Here is a 19,302-nt window from a genome sequence, read left to right as displayed (position 1 = left end):
AAATTTAAGGCCTCTAAAATGTAATTACAGGCCTTAACACCCTAGTATGCAGGCTTAAATTTAAATTAAGATTAATTCTGTTGCAAAAATATAAAACTTGATAGTGGCAATGGTGGATTCTTCACATCTGATGATACTAGTTACTGTAAGGTAGAAAAAAATGCCACAAACTGTGACCTAAATATATGACTGGGACCTACTGTTTTGTTGATTTTATTTTATTTCCTTCATAACTCACACTTCCAGTTGTTTAGTGTAACCCAGTGAAAAGAACAATGGAGAATAGGATTAATACAAAATTCAGCCGTGTTTTCAGTTTCACTACATCTGCTTTAATAAACATAATTGGACTTTATTTTTCTTAATAGTTAATTTCCCGGTGTTGTTTTTCTTATTCTGCCCATTTACAGCTTCACAACTTAAATTAGCTTTATTCAATTAGAAACAGGCTTACCTGCTTGTTGGTTCTTAAATTGGTCTTCTATCCGGTCCAGGTAGCATTAAAAAGGTCTTAAATAGCCTCTGAAAGCAATTTTGTCACAGCCACAAATGAGAGAGCTTAATTCACTGTGGCAAAGGAGTTGCTACTGCTCTCAGTGTTATATTTCTTGCAGTTTTAGCAGAGGGATTGAAATCAAGGGATGACATGACAGCAGGACATCTGAGCAACTGCATGAAGTCATCTCAAATACATGCAGCTGTCATAGTGTGTATTTACAAAGCAACAGACCGGGAATGTCACAATTCATTCATTCATCTTCAATTTCATGCCTTACTGGTTGATTTCAAAGGTAAATAAAGGTGGATGCTAAAGATTGTAGGATGCAAGCCAACAAATATCAGGTAATTAGGGCTGTAGTAAAGTGAGAAGACAGACGCAATGACCATTTTTATTATTATTGTTTTTATTATTTACCCTTTAGCACCCAGTGTTGCCATATGCAGCTCTCAAATCCTCTTCAAAACATGCAGCATGTTCAAGTTCACTCTTTTTTGAGAAGTCTAAGTTGAACGTAAAGGTGTGTAAACCTCATTTATGGAGACTTTAGGTTTCAGCATGGAGTTAGTGGTGACATCCAACTCGTTCCATGTTCCTGAATTTGAAGAGGTTTCACCATTCTGAAATCAAGTCACGTGATCTATGGATTGTGCCGCTTCATTATGTGCCATTTTGGTTAATAGGTAGAGTCACGACCGCTGATGAATATGAAAAATGTCAGCAGTCGACGTGCAAAATTGAAGGGCTGGAGCTGAGTGGAGAGTATGTGTGTGTGTGTGTGTGTGTGTGTGTGTGTCTGTCTGTCTGTCTGTCTGTCTGTGTGTTTTCTCTCCATTTGTTCCATTCAATGCGTTCACATTTTACAATTAGGACAGGCCTACTTTCCAAACTGTTTTAATTGTAGGTCATTCTCATTATTCTGTGGCACATAAAGGCTGATAACAAAAATAATGTGTTGGTGTTACATGTGGCAAGAATTTTAATAGCTTTTAAATTGCACTGGACACTTGTCCAAGGTTAAATCTGTTCATACGCTGCAGACAGTCCACCACATTATCTATCTATCTATCTATCTATCTATCTATCTATCTATCTATCTATCGACCTATATGTATATATATGTATATATATACATTTTTATATATATATTTATATATGCGTGTGTGTGTGTGTGTGTGTGTGTGTGTATACATACATATGCAAGTGTTTTATTTATATCCTTCTCTCGAGAAAAAGCTTGCTCAGCATGTGTGTGGCATTTTATGACACCTGTATGTGGAAAAAAAAGCCATAATTTGCACATAACCATCTGTATATAGAATCCTCTTCCTGTCTCAGGCAAAATCTAACTGTAAATGTCAGCACAGGTTAAAATGCTGACTACACTGTGACGGGGCAACTGTGTGCCTTTTCCCTCTCCTCCATTAATGATGTATAGAACAGTCAAGTCTCTGTAATCACCTCGCTCGGGCTTCATGATTTATGGTAAGAGAAAAAAATAGAGGAGAAAACACAGGAAGCCCTACTTACAAAGGGTACAGAAAAGCATCTGTGTTTCTGTGTGCCCTGCTCATGAGTGCATTCATGTGTGACTGTATGTAGATCTGTGTCTATTTGTGAGTATGATTCCCATCAAGCGTGAATATTCACGTGAAAACGTCGACCAGCCCACTGACATGTATGCTCGCTTGCTTGCACAGTATGCAGCGTGTCTATTTTCACATCACATACTACCCTCCAAACCCATTGTCAATTCAAATACAGGCCGCTCACGAGAGTCACAATGTCCAGGGGTGTGTGGCGCGTGCATGTGTGTATGAGTGTGTGTGTGTGTGTGTGTGTGTGTGTGTGTGTGTGTGTGTGTGTGTGTGTGTGTGTATGTGTGGATGTGTGTATGAGTGAGTGTGTCATGAGGGAGATAGTGAGAGGAAAAAGACAGCATGTGTCTCTCCAGACGTCTCCAGACTCACTGATAGTAATTTAGCAGACTGCAGCACTGCAGAGAATGGTGGAGTTGTGAGTATGGGAGGGGGCGGCCAGTTGTCACACATAGAAACAGTGACATTCTCAATTGCCCAGAAACAAAAATGGATATTTTATGTGACACGGCAATCACAAATTCACACAATAATGCACGTGGGTCTCTCTTTTCTGCCTGTCATTGCGTACTCAGTGTTTAGCAAAAAAATCTTCCTTACCAATCCTCTCACCGGTCCTAAACCTGTGAACACCATTGATGTGTGTCTCAGTCAGCCTTTATTTATGTGCAGTGAGTAAGCATATGGAAATAGAAATAGAAATATTCTTGTGGTTACTGTTGTGGCTGGATGTAAGGCTTTCTGCTAATACTGACTCACTCTTTGCTGTTGCATTTCTCACACCTCGTCTTTCTGCTTCTCCTCACTGTACTATGTGAAAAGCAAAATACGGAAAGAGGGTGGACTGTCTACTCTCTTTTGGTTAAGATGGCATTCTCAGAGTGTGTGCTATAGGCTTTGTTTCAGGCTGAGAAACTGTCCACTTACAGTACAGGACCGCTGCATGCGTGCATTTGGCCAAACAACAGGCCTTTATTCTGCAACATGATATTGATAATGAATCAAAAATGTCAGTCAAAACAGTCAAATTCAAACTAAACATTAAATATTAAGCACATATCCTTTGAAATGAATGGAAAGGAAACGTTTAGCCTCACCTCTCCCATTCAGGTAGCCTCTGTGTAGTTTTATTAAAACAGCTCTATCTAAAACAAACATTTTCATCAAAATTATGGCAACTGGAGGACATAAAAATGTGGTCTATCATTCATTTGTTCTCATCTAATTTATAGTGTGCAGAAGGAGGAAGGAGTGTACCTTCTGGTCTCGGTAGTTATCTGGCAGACGGTATTGAACTTAAACGCTGCTATTTTTTGTCGAGTTTCAGGCCTTCTGTTATGGATTTGTGGCCAAATACAGTTATTTTTACTTCGGCCAGACAATATATCCCGGATGCTCTTACCGCTCTTATGTTATCGAAGCATTTAGACAAATTATTTCTTCTCCATCATCCCCGTAGTGAGGCTGAAACAATGTTGACGTGTAAAGTGAAGGCACAATTTGAAGCATGTCAGGAAGGAGGAAGCAAATAACTGAAAATAATACAAAAATAACCGACTTAAAATAGCTTTACACACCTCTAAAATCTAAGAAGTGTTTTTTTTTTCTTTTCACATGTGCCTCATTTATATTTACTCCCCATGTTCAAAGCAGCAAATGTCAGCGTGTCTCTCTCAAAGCAGACAGAGCTGTCAGTTTTTGACAAATGGTGTAAAAGAGCCAGAGCATTGTACAAGGAATCAACAACAGCAAACCCACAGACGCCTTTTCCAACAACACCTCTCTATATGGCATTGTTGACCTACTACCTGCGCGCTGTTTTGACCGCGTATTAAGTAATGACACAACCGATATGCGTTTTACACCCTGGACACCTACGCCCCCGCGCAGCTCATACATACACACAATGGTACACACATGCTCACATATGCAGGGATCTAAAAATAGTCTAAGGTCAGGCAATAAAAATAGAACGGAGAAAATAAAAGCAGGACTTGTCTGCCTGAGTCTAAATGCTCTGACAGTCTGTCTTTTTGCATTTGGCTATTTGTGGCGGACACAGGCAGGCAGACAAGCAGAGGGGCGAGGCGAGGCGCTGGAGATGAAAAAGACGGCAAGCAACGAGTTCCACTGCAGTTCTGCTGTCTCTCCAGCTGGCTCCCCGTCTAATTAGAATGGAGGAGAGCACACATGGAGGAGGAGAGCAAGCATGAAGCCCAGATAATTTTCAGCTGTATGTGCCGCTGTGGCCAGAACTGCAGCTCTCTCTCTCTCTCTCTCTCTCTCCTTGCTCTCCTATCTGTGCCCTTCAAAATTCAGCTGTCTGGATAATCAGACGCGGCATGTTCAGCAAAGGACTCCACTTTACCGTACGGACCGGTTTGGACCTTTTTACCTTGTGGACCAAAGGCTGCGTGCTTTTGCCTGAACTGTATTTGACCTGAGTTTTCTTCCCTGCAGTTATTTCTCTTGGCGTATTGTGCTGAGCTCGTTACTTTACCAAGGGTAAAAGGTCAAATGTTCAACAATAATTAGACGCTCGTAATTGTATCACAGCCCAGAAAGGCTCCCACTCAGCAGGACCGGAGAACAAATAACAAAGTTTGATCATTATTCCGGATTGCGGGCTTTTCGCACATCATTTGAACATAGTGTACAAAAATTAGGCATTTTGTGTCTATCTGTTAAAAACGCTGACTAAACAAAATGTGCATTTAAGGTGCACAAAACCGAGCGCTGGTTTAAGTAAGCACTGTTTAGACTCAGCAGACAAAAACATGGAATAAGTACCGTATGTAATTTACTGTATCAGTGAGTTGGTCAGGCTGATGATGAGTACCATGTGGACTCAACCATCAAATTACTGCTTACTCCACATCTAAAGGATCCTCGCTGAAATCAACCCCAGGTTATTCTTGCATAGTGCCCCTTTAACTCCTCGAACTCTGAGTTTCTGTTCATTTTCCCTGCAAGTAGCTTCAAAGTTAGGATTTTTTTTTTCTTTTTTATATCCCATGACAACAGCAGCTACATATTATGTATCTGCTGGTTGCAGCACTTCACTGAAGCTACATCATGTTTGAACTGAGTGAAGTATTCAAATCCAAGATGCTATTGTTTTATGGCTGCAGCATTACATCAGTAATCACAGTAATTTCCCTGTAATTCAACAGAATATAATTTGGTGTCTTTGGAAACCTTGGGACTGAGTTAAGAATTTCCCTGGTTGGGATCAATAAAGTATATCTATTTGTCTATCTATCTATCTATCTAACCACCGAGGAAGTCAGTTGAACTGGAGAGGGAATAATGAATGAATAAGTTTGACGATTATTCTGGATTTTTTGCTATTTCCTTATCATTTGAACATGAAAATTGCACCAAAAGAAGGCATCTTGTGTCTCAACGTCACTTGCAAAAGGGTAATAATGCAAAACAAATTCAGATTACTAAGGTCTGATGTTAGGTATGAAGGTCGTCTCTGCTGATTGATTTTCAGTTTCACGGACTGTCCACCCTCTCCTCTTTCATTTTTTTTCTCACAGGAACCTGGGGAAGTCAGGCCTGCGTGTTTCCTGCTTGGGTTTAGGTGAGTTGGTTCATAGACAAAAATAAATAAATAAATAAATTCCATTTCTCACGCCCTTGCAGTTGAAACAAACATCTCTGTCTGTCCTCTTGTCCAGGGACCTGGGTGACATTTGGATCACAGATCTCTGACGAGGTGAGAGCTCTGATTTTTCTGTTTGTATGCAGAATCAATCCTGGAGCCTGCAGCCAGACCAAGGCTGCATTTTTTGAGGCCGATACCAATTTAATATGTGGGAGGAAAAAACTTGCAATATTTTTTATACATGAAAACACACTTTTGTAGCATGGAAATAGTTGCAGCAAAGATACGCACTGGATGCTTGATATATTACAGTTGAACAATAAACTTGTGAACTGATTCGCACCACCATCTACTCAGCTGTGATGTGCTACCCTGCCAACTCGCTGCTATACAAAGTATTACACCCGGACGTGGGGGTGACATTGATAATTTACTGCTGAAGAGAGAACTGTATTGGATTTATTATTTAGGAGCATTGCCACCAGTTGGCCTAAATGAATATTTTGATATTTACCATTTGTATGAATTCAGATTATGAGATTTATCAGACTTATTTTAAAACCTAGATGTTAAACTGCATGTGGATGTGTGATATGGATTTATGAAGTGATATTTGGTAAAGAGTTTAAATGTCAGTGAAACAGAGTGTCACGTTTGATATGGATCCCTTGCAGGATCAAAAAACGTGATTTATTGCATGAATCTAGGGGTAGTGCAAACTGTGTTGTGAGTCCTCAGTTCTCTTTTTCTAGATATAGAAGTATATTGTAATCAATGAAATATGCTGAAGAGGCCATTTAATGAGAATACTGTTTTTGAATTATTTCAGGTACGTTTTGCTACGATTTTTTTTTTTTTTTTTTTTTTGCATATCAGCTACCAAATACAACTATACCATTATCTGTGATGACCTAATATCACTGATTAATATAGGCCTAACATATCCTCCAACCCATATGACCACCTAAGTCATTTGTTCCAGCGCTCGAATACAACCTACAGGCCCGTCTCCTGAGCGAGCTAGAGAACCAGCGTTATCTTGTCACTAAAAACACCTGTTATGTTATGGTTAGGAAAAGGTTACTGTAAAGGTCAGAGAAAGGTTTGTTGTAATGGTTAGGATTAGGAAAAGGTCAGGGTTAAGGTTACAAAATGTTAGCTAACATTCAGCAATATCAGGTAGTTAACACTGGCTAATATTGGCTGGATGAAAATTGCGTGGACCGACGCATACGCCATCTCATCAGCCTACTTATGCAGACTTTGTCGCTCCCTTAAAGGAATACTCCATTGTTTTTTGGCAAAATACCATTTTACTGACTTAGCCAGACTGAGACAAGATGTTCAATACCATTTTCACCTCTGTACGTCCAGTGATCAGCTCATATGGGTAGTATTTTGTGTTAGCTTAGCATAAAGACTTGTGGTCTATGGGAGTCATTAGCCTAGCTCCGACAAAGTGAAACAAGAACCCTTAGAGCAACTCTGAAGCCATGCTACCCACAGGAACTGAACCACAGGACGTACAGAGGTGAAAATGGTTTCAAACATCTTGTGTCAGTCTGAGGACGGAAAGCGACAATTTCACCCAAAAGGTTGGAGTATTCTTTTAATACTACACCACACAGAACTCCTAAGAGGTCGCATAAATTTAAAACGTAACTTTAGTTCGTCATAAGCTGCTGTGCCAACAACCTGTGGGGTTGTTTTTTGTTTGTTTTTTTTGGCTGAAGGACATTTTCCGATAATGTCAATCAGCTGATATATCAGTCAGGCTGAACTGGAGTCCCTTCACTCAGAGCGGATATTGTTTTTGTGAATGTCTGTTCTGCGTCTCCACCGCTAACTCAACACTTGGCAGTGGGAACACAAATCTCAGCGCTTTCAGTAAAACCGATCTTTAGAAATCAAAGGTATCCGTTACCAATAAACTGCAGCAGCTTTGTGAAAAGCGGCCGTCCTCCCTGCGTCGTGTCCTTCACAGCCGACCTGTGGATAATTGAAGTTTATCTATCGCCTCCCTCTCTCAGTTTCAATCTGTGTGTTCCCCCAGATGGCTGAGAACCTGATGACCATAGCTTATGAGAACGGAGTGAACCTGTTTGACACGGCAGAGGTGTACGCCTCCGGCAGGTCAGTCAGCACATTCTCCTCCAAATTTCACTGAGTCCATGCTTTTGTTTTCCTTCCCTAAAAATCTTTTTTTAAGCGGTTTGACTCATCAACTCCCATAATTTTTTTTTTTGTCCTTGTGTTTTGTTTCATAAGCTTTGATTAAACTTTTGCTTTGGAGGGCAAATGAACAAATGCGTCATTTTAATTGCATCTGAAATATATGAAAATTCAAACAACATATTATTACCTGTTTATATTTGTCTTGTATACATATTACCTGTTTATGTTTTTCTTTTATACATTAATATTGTAGTGTAATGATGTGAAGTCACTGTCAGCCAATCACAGCTCATGTTGTACTTCTCCACAGAGCGGAAATCACCCTAGGGAACATTATCAAGAAAAAAGGATGGAGGTGATATTACTTTTTATACTACATACTACATTTTCTAACCTGGTTCACATGCTCATGCAAAGCTGTCTGACTCTATTAGATCATGAATATTTTCTTGTAAGCTTACTCCACCAATCCCTCTCCTTGCTGAAAGGCATTGGTTGGGTTTTACCATGCGTTCACTGCCCTTGGAACAGGCACACTATTGTATTATCTCAAGAGAAATATTTTTTAGACAAATAGGGAGCTTTAGCTGTAGAAGGACTATAAAAAGATTAAATTACAATGATGTGAATATAAATTCCCAGATCAGAAAACCACGTGGTTGACTTGCCCTGGTACTATTCATTTGTATGGAATTTCCCCTAGACATCGTTAATCTGGTGAAAAGCATATAAATAAATAAATGTAAAGCCTTAAATTAAATATATGTAGTCTGCCGCTACCTCCTGTTGTTTCATGAATATTTAAATGTATGCAAATTGAGCAATTTGTAAGGTTGTAATATTAAGGAAAAGAGGTGGACAAAATTTAATTTTGAAATGCACCAGAGACTAGAAAGTAATAACATCAAGTATTTACGGTTTCGTTATGTGTCTATCGCAGCGGAAATGACACAAATTATAATTTGGTTGAAATAAGAAAATCAATTGGTCAGTTGTTTATGTGGTCTGGCAGTCAAAGTTAAATAGTTATGTTGCCCTATGAAGGGTACACTTTACTGATCTGTATAGCTTTTGGTCTTTCTAATCACTATGTTTTTGTTTTCTGTAGTTAATTCCATTAATTTTCATAAGACAACCTGTAACAGTACATGAACTGCACGCCTGCACTTCCTAACCATCCACTCATTTCTTTACCAGACGTTCAAGTTATGTTGTCACAACTAAAATCTACTGGGGAGGCCAGTAAGTACACTCATACTAAGACTACTGGAATTTTTTTGTGGAAAAAAAACCCAACATTTTTTGCATTATTATCATTTCATTGGAACTGTAATTAAACTGTAATTCGTTCACTCCACAGAGCAGAGACGGAGAGAGGGCTCTCCAGAAAGCACATCATTGAAGGTTAGTCAGAACAGTCCAGGTGTGAACTCTGTGATTCATTGTGTATGTAAGTGCACTGTGTATATCAGAGTCATCAATAGTTTGGCATGTAGCCGTGAGTACACAGCCTTTATTCTTGCACAAAGTAACATTTTGGCTCAAATGCGATTAGAAAGTCAAAAAATGACCAAGCTGGTTATCTGGCTTATCAGACATTAAACCAAATTAGGATTGGGTTGTGATTTTTTTTTTTTTTTTTGCTAAATTCCAATTCACTTCACTGGCATTTAAATGCAAAATGATATGGTCTATATATTGAACCTACATTGAACTTAAATCAAACTGAACTGTGGGAAATGTACTTCAAAGCATGAGGGATTTCGTGACTTCTGAATAAACAACACTGAGCTAAATGAGAGGCCTCAGAGGGCGTCTGACTTTGATCACTTGTAAGAACAAGTGTCAAGTAATTGATCATCCATAAGCAAATGTTTTCGGATGAATCAGAAATTCACTACCAGCCCGTAATGTCAGCAATCAATACGGCAGCATGGATGTCATTTTTTAAAAATCTCATTTTTGAATTCTAAATGCTACAAATAGTGTTTTCAAATGCCAAATTGCTAATTTTGATCATCTGAAAAGAGCAGCTGCAGAAAATAAATAGTTAGAAATTAATGGGGTGTCATAACAGCGCAAGAAAAGGCCTCAGACGAACACACACAGCACAGATTTACCTCGGTGCTGTGAGCCGCTGTGCCTTAGGTTCACTATTAATGGTCTGTTCGCTGGTTGGAGATCACACTACAGTTGCTCAGGTGAATTAGGTTTTACAACATGTGAGAGCTGCAGAGCTACAGAATGAAAATAATGAATGCAAACTGATGAGGTAGTAGAGAGTGGCATTGAGCTGCAGTTAATTGGAGTCTGGTGAGGTGAATGAGGATAAAAGTCGACGAGGTTGAATGAGGAAAACCCAGGAGAAGAAACCGAGATTGTGAAAGAAACGTGAGATTTCTCCTGACAAAGAGCACAATGTTTTGAGCCACTGAATCACATCCCAAAAGTTCTGCAATGGAAACTCAAAGGTAATTTAGCTTATGAATAAATAAATAAATAAATAAATATTTAAACATAAGCATGACAGCCCTGGGGTGACCATTTGCTGAGGAGTTGAATGGGATTTTTGACCGTCATTGTCAGGAGGCTTTTGATGTGAGGATGTTGCATAATGAGTGAACTGAGCACACCTCTCAAGATTTGCACAGATTGCAGGGACATGCGGTCAGACTTGGGCATCATATTTCACTTCAGTCTTGACTTTGCCCGCCAAAGCTACGTGCTCAATTACAGACGGTCGAGAGGAGGGCACAGCGGACGGTGAATATCCTGGAATGTCGGCAGCAACGTCTGTAACTGTCTCGACTGTTTGTGTTGAGAATATTAAAAAATATTGTTCGGCTGACAGTATCAGAGATCATTATCCATTTGGCTTTATGCGTTTCAAAAATACACTACAATCTGCAATCTAACCTGCATTGTCTTGTTTTGACTACTTGGATGAGACATTAAACTCATTCATGCATTATACAGCACAATAGGAAAGCAGCTATATTTTGGAAGAAATGTCCAATGAGGAAACAATCTACCATAACTCATCATTTACGTTTGTGGAGCAGAATCACTCTTGCGTGACTACATGTGTGAGGACAAAGCTGGACCTAAATGTTTCATTGCATTCAATAATGTGTTAAGATTTGTGCTCCTTTTTGCAGTCTATTTTTCACAAAACACATCCCTTTAAGCACCTTGGGGGTCACTTGGGTGAAAGAATTGCCATGTGCTCATGCAGACATTTTAAATACTGAGGGTAGTTTTTAGATGATGACTGTAATAACATAGCAACAACACAATTAAGATACAGATTCTCATTTGAGATCACAAGAACGTTTATTTTAGAATTACAAGACAATATACCAGAAATGGAAAAGTGTCTTGTGAAACTTTAAATGTACTCACTGTTGTTACAGTGTTCACAGTGGTTGCTATGGTTTTACTAGGTTATTCTGGGTGGTTGCTAGGATGTTGTTCCAGGTGGTTAATGGGGCATTGCTAGGCAGTTTCTATCATGTTCCTGATGGATGTTATAATGGTCTGGGTGGTTGATAGGGCTTATCTAGGCAGTTGCTATAGTGTTTCCAATGATTATTGGGTTGTTGCTGGACGGTTGCTATGGTGTCATAGGTTGTTACTAGGGTGTTGCTAGGAAGTTGCAATAGTGTTCCTGATGGTTGCTAGGATGTTGCGAGGCGGCTGCCAATGTGTTAGTTAAGAGATGGTTAAAGTATATGGTTTGTAAGTAGAACATGTGATACAAAGTTAAACAACATCTCCTTTCAAAATAATTTATTGTAAGTTTCCAGTGGCACATTGGCTGTGTTTTTTCAGAAGTCGGAACTGGTATTTTTCCGACTTGGAGCTTCTTACTTCCCACCCCAGAGCGTTCAGCCGGTTGAGGTCGGAACAAGCCTACAAACCTGCCAATCATCGATGTCCCAATGTATTTTTTAAAATAATGAGAGTCTACACTAACAACGACATTTAAGTTTACTTAAACACTTAAAAAACTCGATGTCATTTCTTGGCCTCACCGTTCACCAAAGGCATCCCCATGTTGCTTATTTTGCTTATATTATCACAGCATGACATTTCGGATAAGCCAGAGCTCTGAGAATTACAAATTTAAGGGCTGTTTGTGTGGATTTTCCTTACTCGGAAGTCAGAAATTTCCTGTCCCTGCTTCTCATGAGCGCAGCAGTCGTGCAATATGTATGATTTCCTGGGAAACTGTAAGGTGAACATGCTGCCAGGGTGCTCTTAGTCCTATGGATTCCAATTACACTGACATGAAATTGAAACCAAGAAAGCTATCTTTTTTATATTCTACTCCAGTATATCATGCACCCCTAATGAAATTATTATGATGATATGATGGGGTGGGGGGATCTTGCTGATTAATGATGCTGATTGATAATTGAAGTTGATGATGAGGATGATGATTGATAATTGTCAATGACAGGTTTGAGAGGATCCCTGTCAAGACTCCAGCTAGACTATGTGGACATCGTTTTTGCCAACAGAAATGATGTCAACAGTCCCATGGAAGGTCAGTCACAACAACTATTTGAAAATTGTTATTCTTGTTAAGTATGAATTGTGTTTTTTGGGTTTTTTTTAATATCATACAATGTAATTTTCAGAGATTGTACGGGCCATGACATTTGTAATAAACCAGGGTATGGCCATGTACTGGGGAACCTCACGCTGGAGTGCCATGGAAATCATGGTGGGTGTCGATCCCTCGTTTGCAGCACCGCCAGTTCAACAAATTTGATACTCTGAGCTTATTTTGCAAAGGCTGATCGGTTACTGTGGCATTTTCTCCCTTCCTTTTGTCACCAGGAGGCATACTCAGTGGCACGCCAGTTCAACCTGATCCCGCCTGTGTGTGAACAGGCTGAGTACCACTACTTCCAGAGGGATAAGGTCGAGGTGCAGCTTCCTGAGCTCTACCACAAGATAGGTCAGATGTCCACTCTCTCACGGCTCCCTTTATTGATTTTATATTGAACCTTCGTTTAACCCAGTTAGCTCCATTAATATACTACATATCTTTTACAATAAAGGCCTGGCCAGGAAGGCAGCAGCAGTTACATACAATTAGTTGCCAGTTCATTCAGTTTTAATTGTGATTCCAGATATCAACACTGGTTATTCCGATGAGCAAAAATTCCAGCTCTGTTGAATTTTAACTGGAAAAAATGGAAATTTATGATATCTCTAGTTTAGTTATGACTGGTTGTAAAAAGCATTATTATAGTTTCAGATCTTTAAAATATAGTTTTAGATAACTGGAAATAAAATAACATCTATTCAGAATGTGGCAATTGATATCCTTAATTATAATTTCTACCAGTAAAAATGTAACTGTAGATATATTAACTTGGTTTTTACTCGTGAAACTGAATTATAGATAGGAAAAAATGAGACTCCGTGTAAGTGGATGGAATATGGCTTGTCAGAATTAAATTATGGATATAACCAAACTGGCATTATGACTAGTTAAAATCACTGTGCGGATATGAAGGCCTGATATTGTGACAAGTACCAAACGCATTGTAATCATCTTAAATTAGAATTTCTTCTAGTAAAATGTCATCATGCATCTTAGATTGCAGTTGTGGTGGCATTTCAGGCTACAACAGCTTTCCGTACATCTTTTGATTGATGTGTTCAGAGATGCTGAGATGCTTTTCTGCAAACTGCTGCTGTATTATGCTCTTATCTGCTGGTTTCGAGTCATCTAATTGATTGTATTTCATCTTTTAGGTGTCGGAGCAATGACCTGGTCTCCTCTTGCTTGCGGACTGATCACAGGGAAGTACAGTGACGGTGTACCTGATTGTTCCAGAGCAGCCATGAAGGTCAGCCGACCAGCCCTCCTCAGGCGTTTTTCTGCTTATCAGTCTCACTCTCTGCTCTCTGGTCTAGTCAGAGAGCTATGTTAAATTGTCAATGCTTGTCTCCATTTTGCTCTTGGTGAAGGGGTACCAGTGGCTGAAGGAGCGAGTGAACAGTGAGGAGGGCCGCAGGCAGCTCGCTAAAATCAAGGAGCTCCATCTACTGGCAGATAGATTGGGCTGCACCGCCGCGCAGCTAGCCATAGGTATGACCCAGGCTTCCAGCATCCAGTCTGTGTGTGAGCTGACTTTGTGTGTGAACCGAGGCCAATAAACATATTGAGATCTTGAAGATTTTAATAGACAAAAGCATATTGAAGTCTTGGTAGGGTTGCAGAACTGTTGAGTCAAGATGAATAGTTCTGCCATTGCTCACACAGAAGTGAAAAATACTTTGAGTGATAAGTATTGCAGATAAAAAAGAGAAACCTATGCAGTGCAGGTGAGCATGAGTCAGTATCCTATGGCTCACAAACACACATTTCCGACACGCTCGCCTCATTAGTCAGTTTCTCAACTAATCAGTCCATCTCCCAGGCCACACGTATAGCAACCTAATTGCAAAACCTATTTTTTTACCGCAGTGATTTTAATTGATTCTGTCCCCAGGAAAAATTCCAAATTTGTGCTCAATTAGTAGTAAATGTGCAGATATTGTTTAGAAAGCAGGCCAATGAGTAAAAAAAAAAAAAAAAATCCAGGTACCAGAAACTCCTGATTCAGGATCTCCATCAGGACCAAGACCAATTCCTGCTTAAACATATAAGATGGATCTAGGCTCTGAGGTCAGGAACAACTGAGGTCTAGCTTGCACACAAATCATATGTATGTGAGTGTGTGCAGTGAATGCAGTGATGAATAAGCAATACGTTTGAGCATATTTTTTGTATATTACACTGACTGTTTCATTTATTACACCATTACACTGTCACAGCATGTGGTTCTTGAATTTTAGAGCAGCCTGCAGGCTATCGTCAGTGTCCTGCAAAAACCTCATAACTGTTTTTTTTTTCCACAGTTTTTGGTTATCAATGGTAATAGCGGCTAAATGTTTCCACTGATGGATAGAAAATGTTTCATAAACCCATGACCCAGCGAACCTTTTTAATTACAGCATAAACATAGCATAACATCAACAGAAAAATCAAATCATGTTTGTCAGTGTCAGATTAATATTTTAGGATGTGAATTCTACAAGGCACTGATGACACACAACTCTCTCTCCCTCCCTTCCTCTCCTCCTCTCGCCCTCCAGCCTGGTGTCTGCGCAGCGAGGGAGTCAGCTCAGTACTGCTGGGTGTTTCGAATGCTGACCAACTCTTAGAGAACCTGGGTGCACTCCGGGTAGCAATTTTTCCTTTGCCTCCACACTTCGTTAAACTAAATAAATATACTACCTTAAGTGCAACACAGAAGTCAGGAAACTGGCAAAGGAACAAACACACCGGTCACATCGGCTCAAGTATTAAACTGATGGCTGTCCTTTCCTCTCCTTGCAGATTCTGTCCCAGATGACCCCTCAGACCATTACTGAGATTGACGCCCTGCTGGGAAATAAGCCACACTCCAAGAAAGAGTCACGCGCCTGAAGATGCAAATCAGAGTGACAGATGATGTTTTTCGAGAAGACGGAGAAGACAATGACATTTGGAAACATCGCTTTTTGCTCTGCTGTATACTCAACAACTTGCATGTCCTCAGCAACATTATGCTTCCAATATGTGCGCATATCCATTTTGCGCATTACATCGTATCATGTATGAAAAAAAAAAGAAAATCTCTCAATGTGCAAAAGCAAACAAAAAAAAAGCAAACAAGATTAGGTCATATATTGCTCATTGCTGATTCTTCACAGACTAAACATTTCCACGGAGGGGGAGGCCAATGCATGGAGTGTCAGGTCTCTGCCATCCACACAGATGGAGACGGAGAGGGTGACAGATGTTGTAGTGGAACACACAAGTCAGCTGTTGTCAAAGCAAATTGGACCCTTGCTTATCAACTTTGCCTAGGTGAAGGCGATGTGCTAAAGAGGAGCAAGACCTCCTCTGCGCTGTAATGCAACTTCACTAACTGTGTGAACGGTGCTCTCATCGGACATCCGAGTCTCCCCCCTCCCTCCCCCTCGCAGCTGCCTGTTATTCCGTATGTCGTTTAGCACCCAGCAGCCAGACAGCCAAAGGTTAGCACGTATTTGTCTAGCCTGACATTCCCATAGTGTGCATGTGACTGGCCACGCTCACTGCTGTACAGGGTTGGGGGAAACAATGGATTACATATAGCGTGATTCCAGTAATGTGATTATTATTAAAAAAAAAAAAAAAAAAAAGAAGAAGAAGCTAATCTGGTATTGCTGCAAAAAAAAAAAAAAAAATCAGATCACAGATAAAAAAAAGACAAACAGATGATTGTTGCATTACTTGAAAACATGTTTGAAGAGAAAATACATTTAGATTATGAGTTTACACCCACTAACGTTATGTTACACATTGGAATAATGGTTGACTCTAGCTGTAAATCGATTACAATAGCACTCTTCAAACTACAGTTTTTAAATTTGAACAAATTGTTAATTTAACTGGATATTCGGTGGATTTGGAATGAAAAAATATTCCGAAAAGCAACTAAAAACGATCAAACTGTGTCTTTAATTTTGAGTATTCCGGTGGATTATGTCCCTCATTGCAATTTGAAGTCAGTAATCAGTGGATTACATTTTGAGAGTAACTTTCCCATCCTTGCTGCTTTATCAGCAGTGTCTTTTTGCCTCCTCTGTGTGTAAACTGTGCGCATGTCCCTTTAAGAGAGAATAGCCCTCACAGGGTGTAAATGTGGCATGGCTTTATGGCTTATGTAGATTTGCAGTGCCCATGTAAGCCTTTTTTTTTTTTTTTAACTCTAAATGGGAGGTAGTTTGATCTGGGATCAGTACTGGTGGGCACTCGTGCTTTAAAGACTCTCAGCAGTCTGCAGACAGGGTTGTGTGTCCATGTGATATTTAATCTTTGTTTTGTCCTCCACTGTATCAAACCATGTCGACTTCACACACAATGGTGCCATTCTTTTGAAGAGCACCGTTGTTCTTAAATCAAAGATTTGAGGCGGTCGGCCTTTATGGAAAGGTCACCTTGCGGCTGGCACAAAGAGTTGGACACACTGTGGTGAACTAGTAGTTTTCAAATGACAACATGTAAATGATTAAGTTTGAGTTCATCAAGTGTGATGATATGACTTTTGCCAGAGGTCACTAGGGGTGAGATTTAGCAAGTCTATGTTTTTTTTTTTTTTTTTTTTTTTTTTTTTAGCAGATCGTGTTTGGAATTTTATTTGGGAAGCCTAAAAATATAGCATCACCCGACAGTAATTTTCTCTCTCTCCATGTTATAATTTGTCTCCTCGTTTCCCTCGCTCATCCACCACTAATTCTATACTGTGCATTTAATGTCCTTTTCCTTGTGTAGTTGTTAATTATTTCAATTCTTTGTACTACGGGGGTATGAACAAGATTTGTTCCTTTGTTATTTCCCATGAAAACAATAGTGGTCTCTAGGGTGCATTTTGATAAATTAAGTTGTTTATGTTGGAATATACATTGTAAATAGGCTTATATGTCTGGCACTGAGGCTATGAAAATGGTTGGATTTATGAAAAATGAAAGAGAATTCTTTGGCGGAGCTGAAACATTCGCTCCCCTCTGTGACTCTGTGACAATGTACAGTTCTATTGAGCATAGCTTCCAATGTACATAGATACTTCAATCAAACCTTGAAAATGTAACTTTGCCTGCATAACTTATATTTTACTGTCTTGCAACAAAGAGAAACCAAAAGAGAGAAGAGACACCTTATACTGAATGTATCATGTCTGTCGCTCAACCGATCTCACCTACGGGGAGGAAAGCACATGAGATGTTTTTCGACAATTTCTGTTGGTGTGTGAACCTGTTGTCCAGAGAGCTGTAGAGCTGTCAAGCAACCATTAAATTGGGATTCAAACTCGGCCACAGGAGCTCAACAGTCAATCCTAGCACTGCAGGTGTTTACACGCACACCAGTACCTGAACTTTTACTTTGGACAAACAGAATATTGTATGTTCTCCTGCTTACGACAAAAGCAGATAAGATTTTACACAGCCAATCTGAGCGTTTAAGTTGCATGGAAAAAGCAGATAATAGGTGTTAAATTGACTTGTGTTTACACTCTATTCCAGTGACAGCTGATTCATAAGGTCAGCCTAAGGTAACTTTCCATGGTAATATTTGAAATAGGCCTATGCTGTTTATTCATGCAAGGAGAGATAGTCTCTTTTTTTTGAGCTGCATATAAACAGCTTATCCCGAATAAGACCCTAACTGGGATATGAGCTGTTACCCACAATGCTGTGTGCATGGGGACGCACAAAATGGAGTTCTAGAGCGATAATCTCAAAGCTTGACAGCCGTGTTTTTGCCCCTCAAGTTACATACTGTTTTTTTTTTTTTTTTTTTTTTTTTTTTTCCCCATGATGGTTGTTAGCTTCCTGAGCTACAGTTCATTGCACAACCTACTTAACCCTTGACACGCACATGCACACACACATGAATGACTTATTAGTGCATTTTATGGCTACGCAACCTGAAGCCACTGCTCACAAGCAGGCATATTTGCAGACTTTGACAGTCTGCGCAGATAGAACGCAAAACAAACAGCACCAGGTCACTGAATTGCAGGTCCTCGTTGTCAGACCGCCAGTAATAAAATACTGAGCAAACCTTATCAAACCCAGCCCTGCCTGACCGTCGGCCTTTACGACTAGCCAGCGTTGATAACGTGGACCAGGGGTTTTCAATCTCTCTCATGTTCCAGGCCTCCAGTTGACTTTCAATAAGTTGTAAACTCCCATTTGAAATGATTTTGCCCCATCGACCCTGGTATGAAAAGGTATTTGATTTGTCCTAAGTATTAAATTGTTTAGATGTCACTCTTGAACACTGACAAATAGATTAAAAGTGATTAAAAATAAAGTTAAAATCACTCATGTTTTTTTTTTTTTTTTTATTGTCACTAGTCTCTAGTGGATTAAATAACACTGAAATTGAACTACCAGTACTCCTCATTTTGCTGAGGAAGCCCCTCTACGACCCCTGGGGGCTCCTAGACCCCCACTTTGAAAACCACTGAACTTGGCAAACAAATATAGACCCTAATGTCTACCACTTTTTATGTATGATACCTCCAAAGCATGTCAAAGGTGCATTCCTCTAGTTTAATAATCCGAACTTTAACCCCAATGAAGTGTGGTCACAGCGTCTGTACACTCAGAGAGGCTTAATAGATTTCCATCACCGCTGGAATTACACAACCACTTCAGCAACACGATCCGCCCTGACTCTTTGTGTATAGCTGGAGTAAAGTAAGCCCTGAGAATACCCAGCTGCTTCCATTATCTATGGCAGATAATCTTTCTAGGTGTTTCTGTTATTAACAGCGGGGAGGGAGACTGATTATTAAGCCAGCAGCGACTGAAAGCCGCAA

General features: G+C 39.8%; 1 protein-coding gene across 3 annotated transcripts in view; it reads left to right on the top strand.

The window, feature by feature from the left end:
• The window catches only part of LOC115371544 (voltage-gated potassium channel subunit beta-3), a 33,340-nt gene extending 15,553 nt beyond the window's left edge, over window positions 1–17,787 (top strand). For all 3 annotated transcript variants that reach the window (XM_030068979.1, XM_030068980.1, XM_030068978.1), the window contains exons 2-14: window positions 5,643–5,686; window positions 5,784–5,821; window positions 7,764–7,843; window positions 8,196–8,240; window positions 9,083–9,127; window positions 9,246–9,289; window positions 12,348–12,434; window positions 12,529–12,614; window positions 12,731–12,851; window positions 13,658–13,752; window positions 13,874–13,994; window positions 15,044–15,132; window positions 15,288–17,787. In XM_030068979.1, the coding sequence (XP_029924839.1) occupies window positions 5,643–5,686; window positions 5,784–5,821; window positions 7,764–7,843; window positions 8,196–8,240; window positions 9,083–9,127; window positions 9,246–9,289; window positions 12,348–12,434; window positions 12,529–12,614; window positions 12,731–12,851; window positions 13,658–13,752; window positions 13,874–13,994; window positions 15,044–15,132; window positions 15,288–15,377 (985 nt within the window). In that variant the 3' untranslated portion in view covers window positions 15,378–17,787. The remainder of the gene's footprint in view (window positions 1–5,642; window positions 5,687–5,783; window positions 5,822–7,763; window positions 7,844–8,195; window positions 8,241–9,082; window positions 9,128–9,245; window positions 9,290–12,347; window positions 12,435–12,528; window positions 12,615–12,730; window positions 12,852–13,657; window positions 13,753–13,873; window positions 13,995–15,043; window positions 15,133–15,287) is intronic.
• Window positions 17,788–19,302: the final 1,515 nt, after the last annotated feature.

Source organism: Myripristis murdjan, chromosome 14 (assembly GCF_902150065.1).
Source record: "Myripristis murdjan chromosome 14, fMyrMur1.1, whole genome shotgun sequence".
Taxonomy (NCBI): Eukaryota; Metazoa; Chordata; class Actinopteri; order Holocentriformes; family Holocentridae; genus Myripristis; species Myripristis murdjan.
The sequence above is the reverse complement of the archived record's forward strand: the minus strand, read 5'-3'. Positions and strand labels throughout refer to the sequence as shown.